The 24,237-nt window shown below is 42.5% G+C and overlaps 1 protein-coding gene and 1 long non-coding RNA gene across 2 annotated transcripts in view; both read left to right on the top strand.

Moving 5' to 3' along the window:
• The first annotated feature begins 3,908 nt into the window (after nt 1-3,908).
• Nucleotides 3,909-24,237, top strand: part of LOC143421852 (NACHT, LRR and PYD domains-containing protein 12-like) — a 46,909-nt gene continuing 26,580 nt past the window's right edge. Inside the window, exons 1-4 of the mRNA XM_076891967.1 lie at nt 3,909-4,022; nt 12,373-12,608; nt 12,713-14,588; nt 21,123-21,296. Of these exons, the coding sequence (XP_076748082.1) occupies nt 3,934-4,022; nt 12,373-12,608; nt 12,713-14,588; nt 21,123-21,296 (2,375 nt within the window). The 5' untranslated portion in view covers nt 3,909-3,933. The remainder of the gene's footprint in view (nt 4,023-12,372; nt 12,609-12,712; nt 14,589-21,122; nt 21,297-24,237) is intronic.
• On the top strand, nt 4,433-4,955 carry LOC143421724 (uncharacterized). Its single transcript, XR_013101284.1, has 2 exons — nt 4,433-4,555; nt 4,652-4,955. It is a non-coding gene; the product is annotated as an uncharacterized LOC143421724 (long non-coding RNA).

Genomic DNA, 24,237 nt, shown 5'->3' with positions numbered 1-24,237 from the left:
CCTTCATCCTGATGCATTTATGGAATAGAGAAATCCTTCAGCATGGACTATTGAAACTGCTTTTTAGAAAACAGGCAGGAAGAAAAGACGAGGAGTCACAAATGAGACGAGCCTCCTGACTGAACTTCATTTGTTTATTTTAAGCTGTTTGCATGTCATCAGACAGTGAAGCAGACTGATCAACTGTGTCAAGATAGAAATAACAAACTCTCTGAATCACTGTTGATCTTCAGGTAAGAGCCGTTTCTGTACCGTGTCTGGATCTGATTGGTACTTATCAAAAAGGTGAAAGGTATTCATTCAGTTACTTATAAACAACTTTTCAGATGTCTTGCGGAGCAATGAGAGATTAGAAATAGCTCTATAATTACTGATTACAAATGGATCTAAGTTACTTTTCTTAGCTAGCAGTGTGATTACACCACAATGGAGAGAAACCGTGAAAATGCCAGCAGTTGATAATAATAACATAAATTAATATAAGTCTATGTGGCAGGGGTGTGGTCTCTGGCTTGCTGCCCTCCTTCACTATTTAAACATACAGAGAGGAAGAAGATGATCACCTCGAGCAGTCACACCTGCCCTCTCTGCCACACCTCACCACTGCCTGAGAGCTCACTGTAACACAGGCCAGAGACCACGCCCCTGCCACAGTCTATAAGCAGAAACCAAAAGTAGCAAGAAATACTCGAGTAAAATAAATGTAGATTGTTTTACATTTATTAGACCATCGATTATAAAACCAAGGAAACGATTGAAAACCTCAAATGTTAAAGTACACTTCCTGATTGTACTTTTATTACCTGAGCTTATGTGGATGCTCTAAGAGCAGCCTGACTGCAAAAGAAGCACACATTTGGAGAAGCTGTGCTGTAACTTCACATATTGAAAAAGTTTTCTTGCTTTTCTATGAGAAAAGAAAAACAGATAAGTCATAAACTCCTTGCCATACTGATATTATGTAAGTAATGCACACAGACGTCATGTGAAAAAGATGAGCTTAACAGCTACTTAGTCCATACAGTCCAGGACTGTAACAGGACTGAAAAAAGGTGTTATAATAAATAAAACATAAATGTTAATTGAGTCATTTTATTTTTTCTAAATTGAAAAATTACTTTCTGTCCACCATTTGTGTGACTAACAGTCTCACTACCAGGTAACTGTTGTTGTAATTTGGTGATATATAGATAAAAGTGAATTGACACTTCTGCTGTACAGCTTACTAAGGGGTGCTGTGATGGGCAGTGTGCAATCACACAAAACAACAACTTAAATGTCACCATAACCCTGACTGGAGAAAAGAAAGTTTGGAAAATTCAATGACATTACATTTGTTGTACATTACTCTAAAATCAGTGCTGTGAGAGTAACTTTATGGTCACAACCTGATTTAAAACTCAATCTAACATCAACATTCTTAATGATACCTGTAGCTCTAAGACATTAAGAGAATATGGCAAATGAGATCACAGGATGGCCAAAATGTACTTTAAAATGAGATCTTGTTTCATTGGACTGCGACAGACTGGCGACCTGTCCAGGGTGTACCCCGCCTCTCGCCCTGTGACAGCTGGGATAGGCTCCAGCGCCCCCCGCGACCCTGAAAAAGGATAAGTGGAAGCGAATGGATGGATGGATGTTTCATTGGAACAGTAAAGTACCGTAACAAAGAATACGTGCACCTATGTAAGAACAAGAATCACTGCTATGGAGGTTTCATGTTTTACATACAGACTCAGGGTTGCTAGTCTCCTCAGAGCCCTCTCTTTAAAAATGCTTTGTTTCCTTTTACCATCAAACATTTATTTTAGTCATCTGAAGCTGGTCGATTTCAAAAACTCTTCGCTCGTCAGAAGGCTGTAAATTGGTGTCACTGGTCAGATCAAAGCCATCCCTCTGTGTTTCAGTGGCCGAAGCGAGAGCCTGCCTCCCTGAAATTACTTTATTGATGGGTCTGGGAAGAGGTCAAAATCTCTGCCGGGGGTTACAGTCAGGGGACTATTTCCAGCAGGTGAAAGTCAGGCCGACAGGAGCTTCCGGTAACTTGGGGTCGACGGGGGCAGGGGTCAAAACCCCCGAACTGCTGTTTCATGGGGATCAGGTTAAACCCCGCCTCCTCCGCACGCTGATTCGTCAAAACTAGAGCCTGCCTTTCTGAAATTGCTGTATTGATCAGTGATTTTTCTTATTGGTAAAATCTAGGGCCACATCTATTTTATATTGGTTTATTACCGGGTCGGGCTGAGACGTGGGACTGACTTTGATTCTGATTTTCCTTGTTTGGATTAAACAAACACACTGGGACATGCAGCCTCCAACTCTCCCCATCCTCACCAGTTTAACTAAGAACTTTACTGTGGTTTAACACATTTACACACACAGACACACACAGACACACAAAGTCATTTAAAAAGTTGGCATTTTTGATCAAGAAACTAAAGTTTTTGGCTTAAAAAATGACAAAAAAAAAACAAAAACCCAAACTATCTCAAACATCCTATCCATCGCCCTATTTTCATGATCATATTTTTTGGATTATTGATGAACAAATTATGAAGTATCACAATTGTATGAATTTTTATGACTGCCATTAAGTTTTATTACTTCCAAAGTCATGAATCATTTGTCAGAGGAGCCATAAACCAGTAGTTTGACATAAGGGGTGTTATATCCCTCCTGTGAAGTCTTTGATTTTTTATTTGTTGCTGCAGCCAGTGGAACATTAATGATGAATAATGATGAGCTTGATGAGTTTGAACTGATTATATCTAAATGAATCTGTAAAATTAAACTGTTCACTTCAGATTGGATTAAGGACACAGCTCAGCTAAAAACAACTTCCACTAACACAGTGTGAGTGTTTCTTTGATCTGCATTCAAACCAGTTTAAAGTGTCACTACAATAGAAACTGCAATAGAAACATCATTTAATGCTGTGCTCAGTAACAGGACAGAAAGCCTCCAACAAACATTTCCTACGTTTCTAAAGTCCAGACTTCTGCTTTTGTTTGGATGCAAACATCCAAACTTCCTCATAAACAACTCTCTCTTTGGTTCCTTATTAAAGTTTCACGTTACTTTCCTGATCTCAGTGTCAGATGATCATATTCAGCACAAATCTGCTGCTCCATAGTTCACATAATGGAATAACTCTGCTGATCATCTTTGGATCCTGGATCAGGAAGTAAAGCCGGTGAATATTTAGTGTTTAAATATCGTTTCTGTCTTTGTCTCAGTCTGCTGTCACTTTGTTTTAGAGAGAAAACGAGATTTCCGATTAACTGGTGTTCCTGCTGCTCCAGCACTAAAGGACTGTATAGGTGACCGCGCTGATGCCTGTTCATAATTTGTCCAAAGTTAATAAACTGTTGGCTAAATGTTCTCAAATCAGAAGTAAACAGAGGTGAGAGGAGCAGATAATAAGGTTTAAATATAATGCTGAATAACTAAATGCTGCTAGTCTGTGATGTAACTCCCAGCAGCATCACGTCATTTCTTTACTCTGACCTTTCACATTAGCTTAACTAGCAGAGCAGCCAGCAGTTAGAGTGTGAACTATAGGCAGTCAGCTTGGTCCTGGAGGATAACTGGTTTTTATGTTGACTGGTCTAGATTTGTTTACATATTCCAGTGTCCATGTTCCACATGTCACAGTTTCATTAATTTCATCGTCTCAAACAGAGAAACAAAGAACATGTTTATTTGTGAGGTGGCTGTCGTGGAGTTTATTGAGTTAAAGAGATAAACTTAGACAACACTGACAGACTTTGTTTGTTCTCCATAACACCTGGCACTGATTTTAGTCTCAGATGGAGTGTTAGTCCAACACATCAGACACGACCTCTGCAGCTCTCAGTTGATGTGCACGTGAATGATTTGTGTTTCCTCTGCAGGTAGAAAGTGTGTGTGAGCTGATGTGAATTGAGCAGCATGGATCAGTGTGAGGACAGAGAGGAGGGAGTCCCTCCCTCTAAAAGCACTCTGTGTGGGGAACATGAGAGCCAGACCAAAGCTCAGAGGTGAGATGACCATCTCTAACTGTCCATGACTCTTCTCCATGTCACAGCTAAGCACTCACATCTCTGCTCCATCATTACTCACAAGGGGATGAGACACAGGAGAGGAACACAAATGGGAGTAGACGAGGGTGTCATGATCCTGGGTCTTTTGGCCCAGCGTTTTGTGTTTTCTATCATTGTGATGTATTTTGGTTCTGGTTTTCTAGCTCTTTGGTTTTTGGTTCTGTTCTTCCTCAGTTTAGTGTTTAGTAATTTCTGCCTGTGTGTTCCTCTGTGTAAAGTCCGTGTTTCTTAGTCTGTGTCTTTGCATGTGTGAGTTTCTGTTTTATTTTGTAGGTCTGTGTCGCTTGTCAAGGTTTCTAGTTTCGCTTCCCCTTGTCTCATTATGTCCAATTAATCCCAGCCATATCTCCCTCCTGTTTCACATTCCCTGATTGCCCTGTGTTTTCTCGTGTGTGTTGCTGGTTTGTCTGCGTATCTCCCTCCGTCATCCTGTGAATTCTCCCTGCGCTGGGTCCATCTCTCGTGTTCAGGTTTGCTGTTTAAGTTTTAGTTTTCCCAGTATAGTTTATTTCTAAGTTCTGTTTTGCGCCACACTCACCTTTTCTTTGTTAATCACTCATGTTCAGGCTCAATAAAGCCCTCTCGCTTCACTGGATAGCCGCATCTTGGGTCCTTTGTTAAATTCTACAGGGCTTGCGCGGCGAGCCGTGACAGCACGAACCAGAACGCATGGACCCTGCGGCATTCAATCCATCCGATGAGCTCCAAGATGACATCATTTACACAGTCATGGTCCTGGGTCATGTGACCCAGTATTTTGAGTTTCTTGGTGTTTTTGTTATTCTTTTTAGTCTAGATTCATTTCAGTTTATCTAGTTACATTCTGCCATGTTTCATGTCTGTCGTGTTTTCAATAAAACATCCGTAGTAGTTAGCAAGCTTCTTTATTTTAACGTGGCTCACATCCATGTACGTAAACATAACCTGCCGCTGCTTCTACGACACAGTATATATCACAATTTGGTTACACAGCCCCCTAGTGGTGAAGCTGAACTACCCACATAACTCCTATCAACACATCCCCTTTTCTTTAGATGTTATCTGCTGAACAACACTATGGAAACATACCTAACATTGCATAGCTTGAATAACATCACAAACACTTGTGACAGTGTAAACTACGGAACACACAATAATGCAGAAAGTTCCTTTTTGATATATGCATATATATCTAGCTATATATGTATAGACCAACATATACATATATATATATGCTTAAAGGTTTAGTCTATCAGGTGGCTTGATAGAGCGTGCTGATCTTCTGACAATGGGTGACTGGTCTCTTTGCTCCACACTGTCCTTCACGGGTGTTGTTGGTTCAGGTGGTGTGTTGTTGTCATCACACTGTCCTTCCAATGGTCCCATTGTCTTTTGAGTGTACAGTAAACTCCTCCGATTTCTCCTTAATATCAGTCCATCTTCAGTTTTCACATTGTACGATCTTGGGTTTACCTCCTCCAGTACAGTTGCTCTCTTTTCCCAGATGTTTGCATCTTCCACTCTGCTTCATTGGGTGCGAGTGGTTTTAGACTTTTTGAGGACTTGTCAAAGTTGACCTTTTGTCTCTTCTGCAACTGTTTCATTTTGTCTCTCACTTGTTTATGTTTCCTGGTTGTTGTGTAAGTAAGAGTGGTCCGTAGTTTTCTTCCCATTAATATTTCTGCTGGTGACTTGCCATGCTCCAGTGGTGATGCTCTGTAGCTCAGTAGTGCCAAATAAGGATCTGCCTTACCATCTTGTGCTTTCTTTAGTAACTGTTTCACAATGTGCACACCTTTCTCTGCTTTCCCATTGGACTGTGGATGCAGGGGGCTTGAGGTCACATGTTTAAAGTCATATTCCTGAGCAAATAGTTGGAATTCTCTACAACTATAGCAAGGTCCATTGTCACTATGAACAATCTGTGGTATCCCATGTCTAGCAAATATTGATTTCATGTGCGTTATGACACAAGTAGCTGACATGTTGGACAATAATGCCATCTCTGGATAGTTTGACAAGTAATAAGATAAGATAAGATAAGATAACCTTTATTAGTCCCACACGTGGGAAATTTGTTTTGTCACAGCAGGAAGTGGACAGTGCAAAAGTTATGACGCAAAAATTAGAATACAATAAGAATAAATACAGTACACAACTGTACAGAATAGAATAAAATAATATACTATATACAGTAGAATAAAATAGAATAAAAATATACAATAAGATAAAAATAGAATACGAATGCTATATACAACTGAGTAAAAATACAACGATGCCAGAAAAGATTATTGCACTTAGTATTATTGCATATGTATGGATGTGTGTGCTTGATCAGTTAAAGTCTTTATTATGGAGTCTGACAGCAGTGGGGAGGAAAGACCTGCGAAATCTCTCCGTCCCACACCGTGGGTGCCGCAGTCTCCCACTGAAGGAGCTGCTCAGTGCTGTCACAGTCTGCTGCATGGGGTGGGAGATGTTGTCCATCAGGGATGACAGCTTAGCCGCCGTTCTCCTGTCACTCACCACCTCCACTGGGTCCAGAGGGCATCCTAGAACAGAGCTGGCCCTTCGGATCACCCTGTTCAGTCTCTTCCTGTCCCCAGCAGAGATGCTGCCGCCCCAGCAGACCACGCCATAAAAGATAGCAGAAGCCACAACAGAGTCATAGAAGGTCTTCAGGAGTGGGCCCTCCACTCCAAACGACCTGAGTCTCCGCAGCAGGTACAGCCTGCTCTGCCCTTCATCAATAACCAGCAGGTAGTTTTTTCCTCCCAGGTGGAAAATGTCTGTTCCGACTTTCTGCCATGGTTCCTCCGGTATGTCTGTTATGGTCAGAGGCTCTTTTGGTTGTTTTGCCTGGTGTTTGATACACGTATCACAAGTGGAAACCATTTGCTCAATGTCTGCATTTATACCTGGCCAATAGACTGCTGTTCTGGCTCTCCGTTTGCATTTCTCTATGCCTAGATGTCCCTCATGCAGTCTTTTCAGGATGTCTCCTCTCAGTGAGTGTGGAATTACTACTCTGTTTTGTCTTAGCAGAAGTCCATTCACAACACTTAGTTCTGCTCTTATGTTGTAGTATGTTTTGCATTCACCTCTTGGCCATTTCCCATTCAACAGTGTTATAACTCTTTGCAGACTAGAGTCCTTTTGTGTTTCAGCCTTGATCTGATGTGATTTTCTGTCTGACACAGGAAGTGACTCTGCTACCAGGTTTACATGTATATTTACATCCATCTCTGTGGAGCTTTGCTCTTTGTTTGGGGTTGTGGCCCTAGAGAGTGCATCTGCTAACACAATGTGTTTACCTGGTGTGTAGATCAAGTTGAAATCATAGCGCTGTAGTTTCATCATCAATCTTTGAATGCGTGGAGACATTTCACTTAAGTTTTTCTTGATTATGGCTATCAATGGCTTGTGGTCAGTCTCTGCCACAAATGTTGGCAAACCATAGACATAGGTGTGGAACTTTTCAAATCCAAAAACAAGCCCCAATGTCTCTTTTTCTATTTGGGCGTAGCGAGATTCTGTCTCTGTCATTGCTCTTGAGGCATATGCCACTGGCCTCCAGTGGTCTCCATAAGCCTGCAACAACACTGCGCCGATCCCGGCCTTCGATGCATCTGTTGACACTTTTGTTTTTCTTTTTGGATCAAAATACGCCAAAACTGGCTCTGTTGTAAGTGTCTTTTTCAGTTGTTGCCAGTCGTTTTCCAGTTCTTTATTCCATCTGAACTCGCAGCTATTGTGTAGAAGCTGTCTCAGGTGCACTGTTTTGGCCGCCAGGCTTGGGATGAATTTTCCAACAAAGTTAACCATTCCCAGGATTCTCAACACACCTTTTTTATCTTCAGGACGTGGCATTTCCAGTATAGCTCGTAGCTTTTCCTTGTCCGGCTCGATGCCTTCGGCTGTCAGCTTGTCACCGAGAAAGGTAATGTCACCCACGCCAAACTGACATTTTACTCTGTTCAGTTTAAGTCCATAACGTTTCACCCTTTCCAAAACCTTTACTAGTCTCTCATTGTGCTGCTGTAGTGTGGATCCCCACAAAATGATGTCGTCCATATAAACTCTGACTCCCTCGATTCCTTCGATCATATGCTCCATGGTCCTGTGGAATATCTCAGGAGCTGAAGAAATTCCAAAAGGCATTCTCAAGAAGCAGTAACGCCCAAATGGCGTGTTGAACGTGCAGTATTTTGTACTGTCCTCATGAAGCTTGAGTTGCCAAAATCCTTGGGACGCATCTAGTTTGCTAAAAAATTTTGCACCAGCCATTTCACTTGTTATTTCTTCTCTTGTAGGTATCTGGTAATGCTCTCTTTGTATGTTAGCATTTAAGTCTTTCGGATCCATGCAGACTCTAAGAGCGCCGGTTGGTTTTTTAATGCACACCATGGAGTTAACCCATTCAGTAGGTTCTTCAACTTTTCTTATGACTTCCAGTGCCTCCATCCGCTCTAGTTCCTCTTTAAGCTTGTCTTTAAGAGCAGCTGGAACACGTCGAGGTGCATGAACCACAGGCTGAGCTCCTTCTTTCAGCTTTATCTTGTAGGTGAAGGGTAAGACTCCAAACCCCTTGAATATGTCTGGGTACAGATCCACGATTTCTTTCACACTTTTGGGCTCAGAGCTGTTTATACTGTATACCCGTCTGACTAGGCCGAGTCTCTCACATGCTTTATCTCCCAACAGAGATTCATGTCCCTCTGGCACAATGATAAACATCAGACTGTGATATTTTCCTTTTACTTGTACCCGGAGCCTGCATTTACCTTTGGTTTTGATTGGTTCTCCATTATATGCTTGGAGTAAACTGTTATTTTGGAATATGTGTGGTTTCGTTTTCATCGCTTTCACATCCAGCTCATTCACCAGATTAGCCTTGGCTCCTGTGTCCAGTTTGAAAGTTACCAGGGCTCCGTTCACTGGTAACATCTCTGTCCATTTGTCCTGCTTCACTGTACTGACTGCAGGTTGGTCCATGGGTGTATCTTGCTGCATTACCATTCCCACAAAAAACGTGTCACTGAGAGCAGTTTCTTCTACTGTGTGTACTCTTTCTTTTTGTTTATTCTTTGAAAAACATTGCTTGGCAAAATGGTTTTGTCCATTGCATTTTTTGCATATTTTACCATAAGCTGGGCATTGTTTCCTTCCATGTTTTGTGCCACATCTTTTGCACAAGAAAGTGTCTTTTGATTCTTTCTGTTCTTTTTTGTACGTGCGCCCTGCCTGCCGTGTATTAACTGCAGCTACAGCTGTGCTTTCCGTGTCTGTTTCCCTCGGCGACCCGCTGAAGGTTTTTGCATGTTGTATGGCGAGCTCGCTGGCATGACATACTTTCACAGCACTTGCTAAAGTCAGATCCGCCTCTCTCAGAAGCCTCTCTCTTATCTTTATATCTTTTATTCCAAATACGATCTGATCTCTTATCATAGATTCTTGCAGCTGTCCAAAATTGCATGTTCTTGCCTTTAACTTGAGGTCAGTCAGAAACGTATCAAAACTCTCTGAAGGTTGTTGTATACGTGACCGAAAGACGTACCTCTCAAATGTTTCATTCTTTTTGGGCGAACAGTGTTCATCAAACTTTCTCACTACTTCGTCAAACTTTTCTTTGTCTTCTGCAGTTGCGAACACAAACGTGTTATATACTTCCACCGCTTGTGGACCTGCTACGGTAAGAAGCAGTGCAATTTTCCGTGTATCAGGCTTACTATCTAGGCCGACAGCTTGCAGGTATAGCATAAACCGCTGTTTAAAAGTTCGCCACTCACAGTCCACATTACCGTTCCAGTTGACGGCATCTGGTGGCTTAACACTGTCCATGATGACCTGCTTTACTGGTTCACTCCTGGTACCATGTCGTGTTTTCAATAAAACATCCGTAGTAGTTAGCAAGCTTCTTTATTTTAACGTGGCTCACATCCATGTACGTAAACATAACCTGCCGCTGCTTCTACGACACAGTATATATCACAATTTGGTTAGACAGCCCCCTAGTGGTGAAGCTGAACTACCCACATAACTCCTATCAACACAATGTCCAAGTTTTCTTTGTTTGTCAAGTTCAAGTCATGTCTGTGTCTCCTTATGTTTCCTGTTTTAGTTTGAAAGAGCTTTGTGTTTTGTGTTTATTGTATGTAGTTTCACTTTCCCTGTCATTAGGTTCATGTGTATCAGCTGTTCCCCCTCATGTGTTTCCACTTCCCTTGATCATTCCTTATCTGTATTTAGTCTCTGTGTTTCATTCAGTCTGTGTCGCGTCGTCTGTGTTCCCACCCTCCATGTTTTCGCGGCCAGTCTTTGCAGTCATCGTCATGGTTCTCTGAGTCTCCATAGTTTATCACAATATTAGTTTCCCAGTTTAGTTATAGTTTAGTTTAGTCACGTATTTCTGCTTTGTTTGAACTCCATGTCATCAGCCATAATAAAGGCTCGCTTTCAGTTTAAGTTCACTCCCGTCTACTCACTTGTGTTCGCACCTGGGTCCACCACACACACCACTGCACGGTCTGACTCCACAGACCGTGACAGCCCATCCAGTTGTTGCCTGCTGCGCCTCTGGCTGCCACGCTGCCGCCGTCTGGCTCCGCCTCACCTGGTCCAGCATCATCCTCGCCATGTTCCAAGCCGCTGGCTGGCTGCCTTCCGCGCCATCTCTGTCGTCGCCGCTGCTGCCTTCTGCGCAGCCGGCCTCTGGACCAGCTCTGTCACCTGCACCACTACCACTTTTCACGTGGTCGGCCCCCTGACTTAATCTATGAGCTGTTGTGCTGCCACCCACCTGGCTGGCCCTCTGAACTGCCCTGTTATGAACTTTTGTGCCGGCGATCTCCGGGTCAAATGCCTGAACTGAACTTCTTTAGACCCCTGTGTTACTGTCCTCCGGGTCAGTCTACTGAACTGTTTAAAACTGCGACCCAAGCTCCTGTGTTTTTTGTGGACTTTTCGTTTTGAACCCTTGGTGCTCCTGTTTTGTTTTGTGCCGAGTACTAAACTGTAAGGCACAGGAAATAGAATAGAGCTGCTCTCTCTGATTCTCATGTCTTTGTGATCTGTTAAACAGTCTGAGAGGTCACAAAGAGGGATGATCTGATATCCTTGTGTCGGTGTTGTTCCCACATCATCATAATAAGTGCTGTTCTAGGTTCAACATTGTAAGTGACCAATCACATTGTTGCGACGTCATACTTTTGCAAGCCAAGCAATTCATTCATTTATGACATTCCAATGTTGCAAGGACAACCTGTATAATGCTTAACGTTTATTAAAGAACAGTATCCTGAAATGCAAAGAATTCAAATTGCTGGATCGGCGGACAGAGGCGGTTTCTCGCAAGTTAAGTAGATTTTTTCTTAAGGCGTTTTTTTTCTGAAGTCGCAAAAGTATGACGTCACAGCAATGTTGTAAGCGCCAGACGTCTGCTTCATATTTTTATTTACGATTGAGCTCATGTTTGTTTTATAATTCATAGATTCATTACATAAGTCATCTTTTCAGGATTAATAAATGTGAAAATATGTGTTTACATAAAGTAATTTTAAGTCACTGTTTTGGGATTGGAACCTAAAAGGGGGTACCTCTCACTTTAAGTATGTAAGTGCAACAGTAGCATGAAACCCTGTGTGAGAGGGAAGGGGAGGAGCATGGACAGAGAGGTTAGGAGTCTCACGGTTTTCTGACCGTGTGCACAGGTAGTTCTGGATAACTGCTATTTTTTTGGAACTTTCATGCTTATTTAGGAAGGAGTTCACTGTTACATCTTCAGTTTGTAATAAATAAACAGTCTTCAAATCATAATGCAACTGGAAGCATTTCTTTTGGAAACCAGGAACACGCGTCAGCCATAGACTCCCTTTTTGAACTTGGTTTATAGGAAATTACCGTACAAATGTGATTAGTCACTTGCAATGTTGAACCTGGAACAACATTTATTATGATGATGTGGGAACAACACCGACACGGGGATATCAGATCGTGCCACAAAGAGACCCAGGGTAACGTCTAAGCAGCTAAAGGCTGGATCATACGAGGTGGTGTTAATGAGACCTCCATCAGGATAACCCTGAACAACAGTGTGCTGTCATGGCAGCATTGCAATGATAAAGTACTGCACTCTGAAAATACTGCATACAGCTAAATCTGAAATATTTCGTATCTTAATCTTAACAGAAAAGTATCTCCGCTTTTACTTTTCTCTGTGATCATCAGAACTTCTGCACAATCTTTTAAATTTGGATATTTGTATCAACATTCAGTAAATGATTTTAGTGATAAAGAAATGTGTTCACAGAGGGAGGAAGAGGAGTGGTGTTTGTGAGGAGGAGCAGCTGCCCTGTTGTACTTTATGTCAGGACGTCCTGAAGGATCCAGTCTCTACCAGCTGTGGACACTGGTTCTGCAAACAGTGCATCTCCTCATACTGGGACCAGTCTGCTTCATCAGGAGACTCGTCCTGTCCCCAGTGTGGAGAAAGATCCAGAACCAGAGCTGGACTGCAGACAGCCAGTCAGAGCAGCTGTGTACAAAGTAAGACTGAACATCTGTCTGCTGATGGACTCATTTCTGAAAACTGGACTTCTTGTTGTTGTTCAGACATTGAAGAGTTCTCTGTCTGTTTTTCTTTCTTTCAGCAGATGTTGGTCTGCAGGAGGTTTTAGATGAACATAAGATCAGCCTGAGGAGGAGATGTGAATGTGTGACTGAAGGAAGTGATGAAACAGGAAGTAGAACCCTCCTGAATAGGATCTACACTGAGCTCTACATCACAGAGGGACAGAGTGAAGAGGTTCATACCCAACATGAGGTGAGGCAGCTGGAGACAGCTTCCAAGATATACGCCCTCCATGACGCTCCAATCAGGTGCCAGGACATCTTTAAAGCCTTACCTGACCAACAGAGACCCATCAGAGTGGTTCTGACCAACGGCGTGGCTGGTGTTGGAAAAACCTTCTCAGTGCAGAAGTTCACTCTGGACTGGGCAGAGGGCTTGGAGAACCAACATGTCAGTGTGGTGGTTCTGCTTTCATTCAGGGAGCTGAACCTGATCAGAGATGAGCAGTACAGTCTTCTGGAGCTGCTCCATGTTTTCCATCCAACATTACAGAAGGTCTCAGCAGAGAAGCTGGCTGTCTCTCAGCTTTTGTTCATCTTTGACGGCCTGGATGAAAGCAGACTTTCATTGGATTTCACCAACAGGAAGCTGCTGTCTGATGTCACACAGAAGTCATCAGTCAGCCAGCTGCTGACAAACCTCATCCAGGGGAATCTGCTTCCCTCGGCTCTCGTCTGGATAACTTCCCGACCCGCAGCAGCCAATCAGATCCCTCCTACATGTGTTGACAGGCTAACAGAAGTACGAGGCTTCACTGACGCCCAGAAGGAGGAGTACTTCAGGAGGAGATTGAGTGATGAAGAGCTGTCCAGAATCATCTCCCACATGAAGACATCCAGGAGCCTCCACATCATGTGTAGCATCCCAGTCTTCTGCTGGATCACTGCTACAGTTCTGGAGCACATGTTGACTACAGAGCAGAGAGGAGAGCTGCCCAAGACCCTGACTGACATGTACTCACACTTCCTGCTGGTTCAGACAAAGAGAAAGAAGAACAAGTACCATGAGGGACATGAGACGAGTCCACAGGAGCTGACGGAGGCTGACAGGGAAGTTCTTCTGAAGCTGGGGAGGCTGGCGTTTGAACATCTGGAGAAAGGAAACATCATGTTCTACCAAGAAGACCTGGAGCAGTGTGGTCTGGATGTGACAGAGGCCTCGGTGTACTCAGGAGCTTGTACAGAGATCTTCAAAAGAGAGTGTGTGATCTTCCAGAAACCAGTCTACTGCTTTGTTCATCTGAGCATTCAGGAGTTTCTGGCTGCAGTCTACATGTTCCACTGTTTCACCAACAGGAAGACAGAGGTGCTGGAGGACTTCCTGGGAGATTTTTGTATATACTCTGATTCTGACTCTGATTTTGAGTATGATAATAATTCTAGTTTACTGATAGATCAGATTCCCCACATTAAACCTTCTCTGGCTGAATCCTCTGTGGATGAGTTTCTAAAGAGAGCCATGTATAAATCCCTCCAGAATAACAATGGCCACCTGGACCTGTTTGTTCGCTTCCTTCATGGCCTCTCTCTGGAGTCCAACCAGAGACTCTTAGGAGGTCTGCTGGGTCAGACAGAGATCAGTCCAGAAACAATCCAGAGAGTCATCAACAACCTGAAGAAGATCAATAGTTATAAGATCTCTCCTGACAGAAGCATCAACATCTTTCACTGTCTGATGGAGATGAACGACCTCTCAGTACATCAGGAGATCCAAGAGTTCCTGAAGTTAGAGAACAGATCAGAACAGGAACTCTCTGAGATCCAGTGCTCAGCTCTGGCCTTCATGCTGCAGATGTCAGAGGAGGTTCTGGATGAGTTGGACCTGCAGCAGTACAAAACATCAGAGCGGGGACGACAGAGACTGATTCCAGCTGTGAGGAACTGCAGAAAGGCTCAGTGAGTCCAGATTTGATCATTAACTTCATTAATTAGTGTAGATTAGTAGTTCAGTTCTTCAGATATACACAGTACTAAAGGACTCTCATTCAATTCAATTCAGTTTTATTTATATGGCACCAAATCACAACATCAGTCGCCTCAAGGCGCTTTATATTGTACAGTAGATACAGAGGAAAAACCCAAATATCATATGACCCCCTATGAGCAAGCACTTTGGCAACAGTGGGAAGGAAAAACTCCCTTTGAACAGGAAGAAACCTCCGGCAGAACCAGGCTCAGGGAGGGGCGGGGCCATCTGCTGCGACCAGTTGGGGTGAGAGAAGGAAGACAGGATAAAGACATGCTGTGGAAGAGAGACAGAGATTAATAACAGATATGATTCAATGCAGAGAGGTCTGTTAACACATAGTGAGTGAGAAAGGTGACTGGAAAGGAAAAACTCAATGCATCATGGGAATCCCCAGCAGCCTACATCTATTGCAGCATAACTAAGGGAGGATTCAGGGTCACCTGGTCCAGCCCTAACTATATGCTTTAGCAAAAAGGAAAGTTTGAAGCCTAATCTTGAAAGTAGAGATAGTATCTGTCTCCTGAATCCAAACTGGAAGCTGGTTCCACAGAAGAGGGGCCTGAAAACTGAAGGCTCTGCCTCCCATTCTACTTTTAAATACTCTAGGAACAACAAGTAGGCCTGCAGAGCGAGAGCGAAGTGCTCTAATAGGGTGATATGGTACTACAAGGTCATTAAGATAAGATGGGGCCTGATTATTTAAGACCTTGTATGTGAGGAGCAGGATTTTGAATTCAATCCTGGATTTAACAGGAAGCCAATACAGGAGAAATCTGCTCTCTTTCTAGTCCCTGTCAGGACTCTTGCTGCAGCATTTTGGATTAACTGAAGGCTTTTCAGGGAGTTTTTAGGACTTCCTGATAATAATGAATTACAGTCGTCCAGCCTGGAAGTAATAAATGCATGAACTAGTTTTTCAGCATCACTCTGAGACAGGATATTTCTAACTTTAGAGATGTTGCACAAATGGAAGAACGCAGTCTTACATATTTGTTTAATATGTGCGTTGAAGGACATGTCCTGGTCAAAAATGACTCCAAGGTTCCTCACAGTGTTACTGGAGGCCAAGGTAATGCCATCCAGAGTAAGAATCTGCTTAGATACCATATTTCTAAGCTTTTCAGGGCCGAGTACAATAACCTCAGTTTGATCTGAATTAAGAAGCAGAAAGTTAGCGGCCATCCAGGTCTTTATGTCTTTAAGACATTCCTGCAGTTTAACTAATTGGTGTGTGTTATCTGGCTTCATGGATAGATAGAGCTGGGTGTCATCTGCATAGCAGTGAAAATGTATGCTATGTCTTCTAATGATGCTGCCTAAGGCAGGGGTCCCCAATCCCAGTCCACAAGGGCCAGTGTCCCTGCAGGTTTTAGATGATGATTAGTTCATTACCAGGCCTCTGGAGAACTTCAAGACATGTTGAGAAGTTAATTTATCCATTTAAATCAGCTGTGATGGATCAAGGACACATCTAAAACCTGCAGGGACACCGGACCTCATGGACTGGGATTGGGGACCCCTGGCCTAAGGGAAGCATGTATAATGTAAACAGAATTGGTCCTAGCACTGAACCCTGTGGAACTCCATAATTAACCTCAGTGTGTGAAGAGGACTCTCCATTTACATGTGCAAACTGGAGTCTATTAGATAGATATGATACAAACCACTGCAGCACAGTACCTGTAATACCTACAGCATGTTCTAATCGCTCTAATAGGATATTATGGTCGACAGTATCGAACGCTGCACTGAGGTCTAGCAGGACAAGCACAGAGATGAGTCCACTGTCAGAGGCCATAAGAAGATCATTTGTAACCTTCACTAAAGCTGTTTCTGTGCTGTGATGAGCTCTGAAACCTGACTGAAACTCTTCAATAAGCCTCTGCAGATGATCTGTTAGCTGTTTGACAACTACTCTTTCAAGGATGTTTGATATGAAAGGAAGGTTGGAGATTGGCCTATAATTAGCTAAGACTGCTGGGTCTAGAGATGCTTTTTGAGTAAAGGTTTAACTACAGCCAGCTTGAAGGCCTGTGGTACTAAGCCGATTATTAGAGATTGAAGCATTAATTAATGGCAGGACTTCTTTGAGCAGTTTTGTAGGAATGGGGTCTAAAAGATATGTTGATGGTTTGAAGTAATTATTGAAGTTAACTCAGAAAGATCAATTGGAGAAAAAGAGTCTAAATCACCAGGCCTCGAGGGCCAGTGTCCTGCAGGTTTTAGATGTGTCCTTCATCCAACACAGCTGATTTAAATGGCTAAATGACCTCCTCAACATGTCTTGAAGTTCTCCAGAAGCCTGGTAATGAACTAATCATTTCATTCAGGTGTCTTGACCCAGGGTGATATCTAAAACCTGCAGGACACCGGCCAATGGTTGTAAGTCCCTTGCTTAAGAAACCTGGTGTAGTCCCTGCTTAAAATTAGCAGGGACTACACCAGATATTAAACTGCTGTTTATAACAGTAAGAACAGCCTGGCCTATGCTAGGAAACATCTCCTTAAACAATCGTGGTGGGACAGGATCATTTGGAGAACCAGAGGGCCTCAGGTGGCTAACCACATCCTCTAAATAAGAAAGAGTCAAACTGTTTAAAAACAGCAGAGCAAGGGATCAAGACAGAGGGGTCAGACTCAGGGGAAGAAATGAGAGCCCACTTAGTTGCAACCTTCTCAATGAAAAAACATAAAATCATTAGACAGTTCATGAGAGACCTCCAAACAGCCACTTTGTGGAGCATTTAAGACTAAGTCAATAGATTTAAATAACACACGTGGATTGTGACTGTTGGAGCAAATGGTCTTAGAGAAATATGTTCTTTTAGCCTCTTTGACTCTATCCTGATAGAGGCGCCAGCAGTCCTTTAGGATTTGAAGAGACACCTGCAGTTTGTCCCTCTTCCATCTGCGTTCAGCTCTACGACACTCCCTCCTCACAGCCCATGTGGTGCTATTAAACCAAAGCTCGGTTTCAGCCTTGGGTTGCCTGGTTTTTAATGGTGCCAGTCCAAGATAGTTTGGCAGGAAGATCCAAACCTTTGTGTCCACAGGAAGTAGATCAGTGGGGACAAACAGAATAGAATAGAATAGAATAGAATAGAATAGAATAGAATAGAATAGAATTCAATTCAACTTTATTGTCATTGCACATGCACAGGTACAGGGCAACGAAATGCAGTTTGCATCCATCCAGAAGTGCTTAGTGATATAGATATATTACAATATATATTAGCAATAATATAGATATGTAAGTATATTACAGAAATGGGTCTATTATGTTATAATGTACACGGTATGAAGTATGTTGTGAATATTCTATAACTATAAGTATGTACAGGCTGTAGTGAGTACAAGCTATGTACAGGCTATGAACAGGATATAAATATGAAAAACTATACAGAATATGAAATAAATAACTTTACAGAATCTGAGATATACAGCTATACAGAAATGGGAACTATGCAAGTTGTAAACAGTTGTAGGATTAAAAATTATCGAATGTACAGAATGATTATTTACACAGAGCTATACAGTAGTGCAGTTAAGATAAGTGAGGGTGTAGATAGTTTCTACAGAGGCTATATAAAGTGCTAGTGGTTGTGAGTGGTGGTTCACTCCATGTTATTATTGTGTGTTTGAGGGTACAGTTGTCCATTGTGTGTGTGTGTGTATGTTCAGTCCATGAGTTAACGTGGGTCAGATGTCAGGAGGCAGAGTTCAGGAGTCTGACAGCTGTGGGGAAGAAGCTGTTCCGGTACCTGGTGGTCTTAGTCCGGAGGCTCCTGTGGCGCCTCCCAGAGGGCAGGAGGGTGAAGAGTCCATGTGATGGGTGACTGGGGTCTCTGATGATTTTCCCAGCCCTTTTCAGACACCGCTTCCTGTAGATGTCTTTTATGGCAGGAAGTGGTGCTCCGGCGATGCGCTGGGCAGTTTTCACGACCCTCTGCAACGCCTTCCGGTCCGAGGCAGAGCAGTTCCCGTACCAGACTGTTATACAGTTGGTCAGGATGCTCTCGATGGTGCAACGATAGAAGTTCACCAGGATGTCTGAGGACAGGTGGTTCTTCCTCAGAGTCCTCAAGAAGAAGAGGCGCTGGTGAGCCTTCTTGACGAGCTTGGAGCAGTTGGTCGTCCAGGTGAGATCCTCGGAGATGTGGACTCCCAGGAACTTGAAGCTGCTCACACGCTCCACAGCCGTCCCCTTAATGTGGATGGGTGGATGTGGGTCAGCATTCCTCCTGTAGTCCACGATGAGCTCCTTGGTCTTCTCGGTGTTAAGCAGCAGACGATCCACCTCCTCCCTGTAGGCGGCCTCATCGTTGTCACTGATGAGGCCAATCACCGTGGTGTCATCTGCAAACTTAATGATGGTGTTGGAACCATCAGCTGGCTAAAGGCAGAGGAGAACTGGGTGGCAGTGAAAGAGTTAATGATCCAACAGTGACAAACGGAAGCACTGGTTTGAAGTGCAGTGTGCAAAAACACAAGCTCAAATAATACAGCCATTTGGTTGGAAAAGGCAGTGACAGAGATTTTAATCTTATCTACCCACACAGGCAAAGACATTCCACAAATCTTACATGTCTATTTCTATTTTCTATTCTATTTTCTGCCTAGCCGTCAACTAGAGATTTATATCCCTGATAAGCAGAAGGAGTCTCGCTATCTGGTTAGCATCTCCTATGAACTTACAATGGCCACACTGTGTGTGATAGAGCATAAGGCCCATTTGTGGTGCACATGCATGCAACTGGTGAAAATGTGATTCTACAATTACTAAATTGATATGGGTAAAATACGAGATCAATACAACAAAAAAAATCTTCCACCACACCGTGTTCATGTGTGGGACCAGGTACTGACTGATTAATGGAGTCAGTGAGGCTTAAAAAATCCTTCACCAGAGGTTTGTCAGGACAGCAGACATGGATATTAAAATCTCCCACAATACAAATGTGATCATAGTTGGGCATCATCCCAGCTAGAAATTCTGAAAAGTCACTTATGAAGTTCTTATTGTAATTTAGGGGATGATAAATGATAGCAAAGAGAACAGAGCGCGATTGACTTTAGAACACGTCAGCTCAAAGCTGGAAGATGAAGGCTGTTTATATTTAAAATCCTTTTTAAAAACAACCACCATACCTCCTCCTCTCCCTGATGTCCAGTACAGTGGTCCCTTGTTTATTGCGGGAGTTATGTTCTAAAAATAACCCGTGATAGGTGAAATCCGCAAAGTAGCCAACTTTATTTTTTTCTTTAATTTTCTATTTTTTTTCTTTTACAATTATAGAAGTTTTAAGGCTGTAAAACCCCTCAATACAGACTTTATACACTTTTTCTCAGACAGGCATGAACATTTTCACACTTTTCTCTCTTGTTTAAACACTCTAAGTTCAAACCTTGGTAGAAAAATAAGTCCAGTATTATAGAATGAAACCAAAAACCTTTGACGGTGCAAAACGTTTCGTGGACACTGTTGTGTTTGTTGGGAAGAAAACTTACAAACATACAGTACAGCACACTGCTACTAAGATTTATGTCAACTTGACAAGCTGAACACATTCTGTACTGTACAGGACACAAGATTGATTGAAGACAATATGCTGTTAAAAAAAAAACATGCAAAATTGCACACCAAAAAATCAGCGAAACAGCGAGGCCACAAAAGGTGAACCACGTCATAGCGAGGGACCACTGTATTTGTTAAAATAGGAACAACTCATTGTTAAAAGTTCAGATAAAAAACTAGACTCACCAGTGTTTAGCCAAGTCTTGGGGACATACATGAAGTCCATGTTCCAGGAGGTGAATAACTCCCTCAGAATAAGAGATTTGTTTACCAGCAATCTGGCATTTACCAGGCCAACCATAACAGGAGCTGAGGCAGAGCTATGAACCTCAGCAGCATAGTGAGCCCGACACAGCGGCCTCATATTGCAGAGGTTTGATCTGGTGCACATTGAGCTGAAGAGGACAGGGGTCATGAGTGGAGCATCATCCAAGCCGACCACAGGGATTGGGCAGGAATCCAAAGGGTCCAGGAATTGCCGATGCATAAAAACTTCATGATATAATCAATGAATTCCTTGGACGGGAGTGGGACGATGCAACAAGGCGAGCTTGAGTATAACCAGCCAACCACTGCCCCTACCCTGACTCCTTCGCTGGGGAGGTAGCATGACAACACGGCATAGGTAAGTTGGTATTTGTGACAACAGCGGGCACCAGGATTTCTTTCCTCTGTTAGCAAACAGAACTGTATTTTGACAAGTACTTCGGAGATTCAGAAGCAATTTGCGGTTGTACATCAGTAATGCTGGTTCCTGAGTCACACATGACAGGAGCAATATAAAAACAAACAAAACTGACGGCAATAGATGAGCATCCACATACATTGGGCGCCATCTTCAAACCTGCTTTTATAATAACACATTTTATTTTTTCTATAATTACAGAATGACTCAGTGTGAACTCTCAGAAACTCACTGTGAAGTTGTGGCCTCTGCTCTGAAGTTCAACCCCTGCCATCTAACAGAGCTGGACATGAGTGAAAACAACCTGCATAATTCAGCAGTGAAGCTTCTATGTGCTGGATTGGAGAGTCAAAACTGTCAACTGGAGATTCTGAGGTGAGTTCACTGACTGAAGTGTGTTGTTTTTCTATGTTTAAGAAATTTGATTGATGTTTGAAACTTCTGTTCAAAAATGTTCAGGATGTGTCTGAAGACAAATGCGAAGAAATTTGAGTGGTTTCAGAAATGTTGTGTCTCTCCAAAGGACTGAACAACAGTTTTTCCTTTTGGCTCCAAATAGAAGTGACAGACTTGAGCAGGCTTCATTTAAAGGCTGACAGAAGTGGAGTGGTGACGGGGAGATGTTTGACAGGACAGTTTTTCAGCCTCAACAGGTTCAATGTTGTGCTCTATCAGTCAGTGAAGATGAAGTCAGTACAGATGAGGCTGTAGAGTGTGACTGTATGTCTGGACTTTTCTTTATTTCTATTGGCTGTCAGTGAGATTTCAGAGCAATCAGAGACTGTGGATCTGTGTATGAAGTATAATTCATGTACAGTTGTTGGAGTTGTAGAATGAGAAATGGCCGTTTTTGTCACGGTCCTGGGTCTGTAACCCAGTGTGTTGAGTTGTTTATTATTTGCTGTATACAGTGGCTTGCAAAAGTATTTGGCCCCCTTGAACTATTATTATTGTGCAATCTACTGTACAATATAAAGCGCCTTGAGGCAACTTTTGTTGTGATTTGGCGCTATATAAATAAAATTGAATTAAATTGAATTGAAATTTTCCACATTTTGTCACATTACAGCCACAAACATGAATCAATTTTATTGGAATTCTATGTGAAAGACCAATACAAAGTGGTGTACACGTGAGAAGTGGAACAAAAATCATACATGATCCCAAACATTTTTTACAAATAAATAACTGCAAAGTGGGGTGTGCATAATTATTCAGCCCCCCTGAGTCAATACTTTGTAGAACCACCTTTTGCTGCAATTACAGCTGCCAGTCTTTTAGGGTCTGTCTCTACCAGCTTTGCACATCTACAGACTGAAATCTTTGCCCATTCTTCTTTGCAAAACAGCTCCAGCTCAGTCAGATTAGATGGACAGCGTTTGTGAACAGCAGTTTTCAGATCTTGCCACAGATTCTCGATTGGATTTAGATCTGGACTTTGACTGGGCCATTCTAATGCATGGATATGTTTTGTTTTAAACCAAAATGTAAATAGTTGGTTTTTGTATTATATGATTTATTTATTACATTTTATGTGGAGTGAATAAATAATAGTATATTTACGGTGGCCCCAAGAGACAAAGCACGTACAAACACGTACAAACTCTGAAGCACATACAAACCCTGAAGCATGTACAAACTCCAAAACACGTAAAAACTCCAAAACATGTAAAAACTCCATAGCACGTGGTCTAAGGAGCTTGGAAAGAAAAGCGTCTGGACTTCTTTAAGTTACTTGAAGACGATTCACCTCTCATCCGAGAAGCTTCTTCAGTTCTAAGGTCAAATGGTGGAGAGTCCCAGATTTAAACCCACCTTCCGTCACTTAGCTCTCACCCGTCTGTCACTTACTTCTCATCCATTCGTCACTTACCTCTCATCAGTCCGTCACTTACCTCTCCCCTTTGCCTGTGTCTGACGCCTGTTGCATTATGGGTAGCAGGGATTCCAGGCCAGCCAATCAGAGTAGAATTTGACAATAAAGCCAAAGATGGCCTCCAGTGAAGGTGGGACATGATAGCTGACATCACTGCAGACTGGAGCCTGAACCAGGATCTGCCAGTTCCATGTAATCACATCATTTTAATGTCATTATTTTACTGATCAGATTTAGAAACATCACTGCCTATTTTATTGTTCACACTAAATCCATCCATGATGGCTCCATGTGGCCACGGCTGGATGTTCAGCTTACAGAGCCCTGGTCACAAATGTGTGATGGATTTGAATGCTCGGCTTCTTTTCCTTCTTCAATAATTCCTTCTTCAATAATTAGACATACAGGGCACACAGTGTGTGTACAGAACAGGTGAAATCATTATGAAGGCCTCACTGGAATATGGAAAGGAAGCATCACAGTACAGCTTAACTGAAGCTTTAAAGTCTCTGATATGAAATCAGAAATGAAGCAGCCAGAGCTTTTTCATGAGTGACAATCCACTGTGAATGTGACCCATATAGCAAGCCGTGTCAAGCCGGCACTGCTGGCTGACTTCTGGCATAAGACGTATGTCATCCAAATATGGGCCAGGCCTGGCATAGATGGTACTGTCTATGTGATAGCATGCCATATGTGGTTTGGTTTATGTGGCCCAGGCTCATAGAAAACAGGTCTGGCCCGGATCTGGCATCAAGCTGGCACTTCTGACTGACTGGTGTCATGGCAGGGTGTATGTCAACCAGATGTGGGCCAGGTCTGGCAATGATGGCACTATTTACGTTCCTATTTTCCTATTTTTGTCATCGTTGTATTTTACTCAGTTGTATATAGTATTTGTATTTGTATTCTATTTTTATCTTATTGTATATTTATTTTATTTTATTCTACTGTATATAGTATTTTATTTTATTCTATTCTGTACAGTTGTGTACTGTATTTATTCTTATTGTATTCTAATTTTTGCCTCATAACTTTTGCACTGTCCACTTCCTGCTGTGACAAAACAAATTTCCCACGTGTGGGACTAATAAAGGTTATCTTATCTTATCTTATCTTATCTTATTTTAGTTAGAAGACCCAAATGCCATGTTGCAATACTATACTGCTATAGTAGACAACGTTTCAAATGCAGTTTGACAGATTTGTGAGTGTACACTTTATCCAAAACCTAGTGACGGTTTACTCATCTTTCCCAGTGGGAGGCTGTAGCTCAGGAGGTAGAGCAGGTCACCTACTGATCGGAAGGTTAGTGGTTCAATCCCTGACTCCTCCAGTCTGCATGTCAAGAGTGTGACTGTGTATTGTTAGGAAGCACTCTGTTTAGAGAAAATGTGTGACTGGGTGAATGTGGCATGTTGTATAGAGCACTTTGAGTAA

Source organism: Maylandia zebra, linkage group LG13, assembly GCF_041146795.1.
Source record: "Maylandia zebra isolate NMK-2024a linkage group LG13, Mzebra_GT3a, whole genome shotgun sequence".
NCBI lineage: Eukaryota > Metazoa > Chordata > Actinopteri > Cichliformes > Cichlidae > Maylandia > Maylandia zebra.
This window is presented reverse-complemented; position numbering and strand designations above follow the sequence as displayed.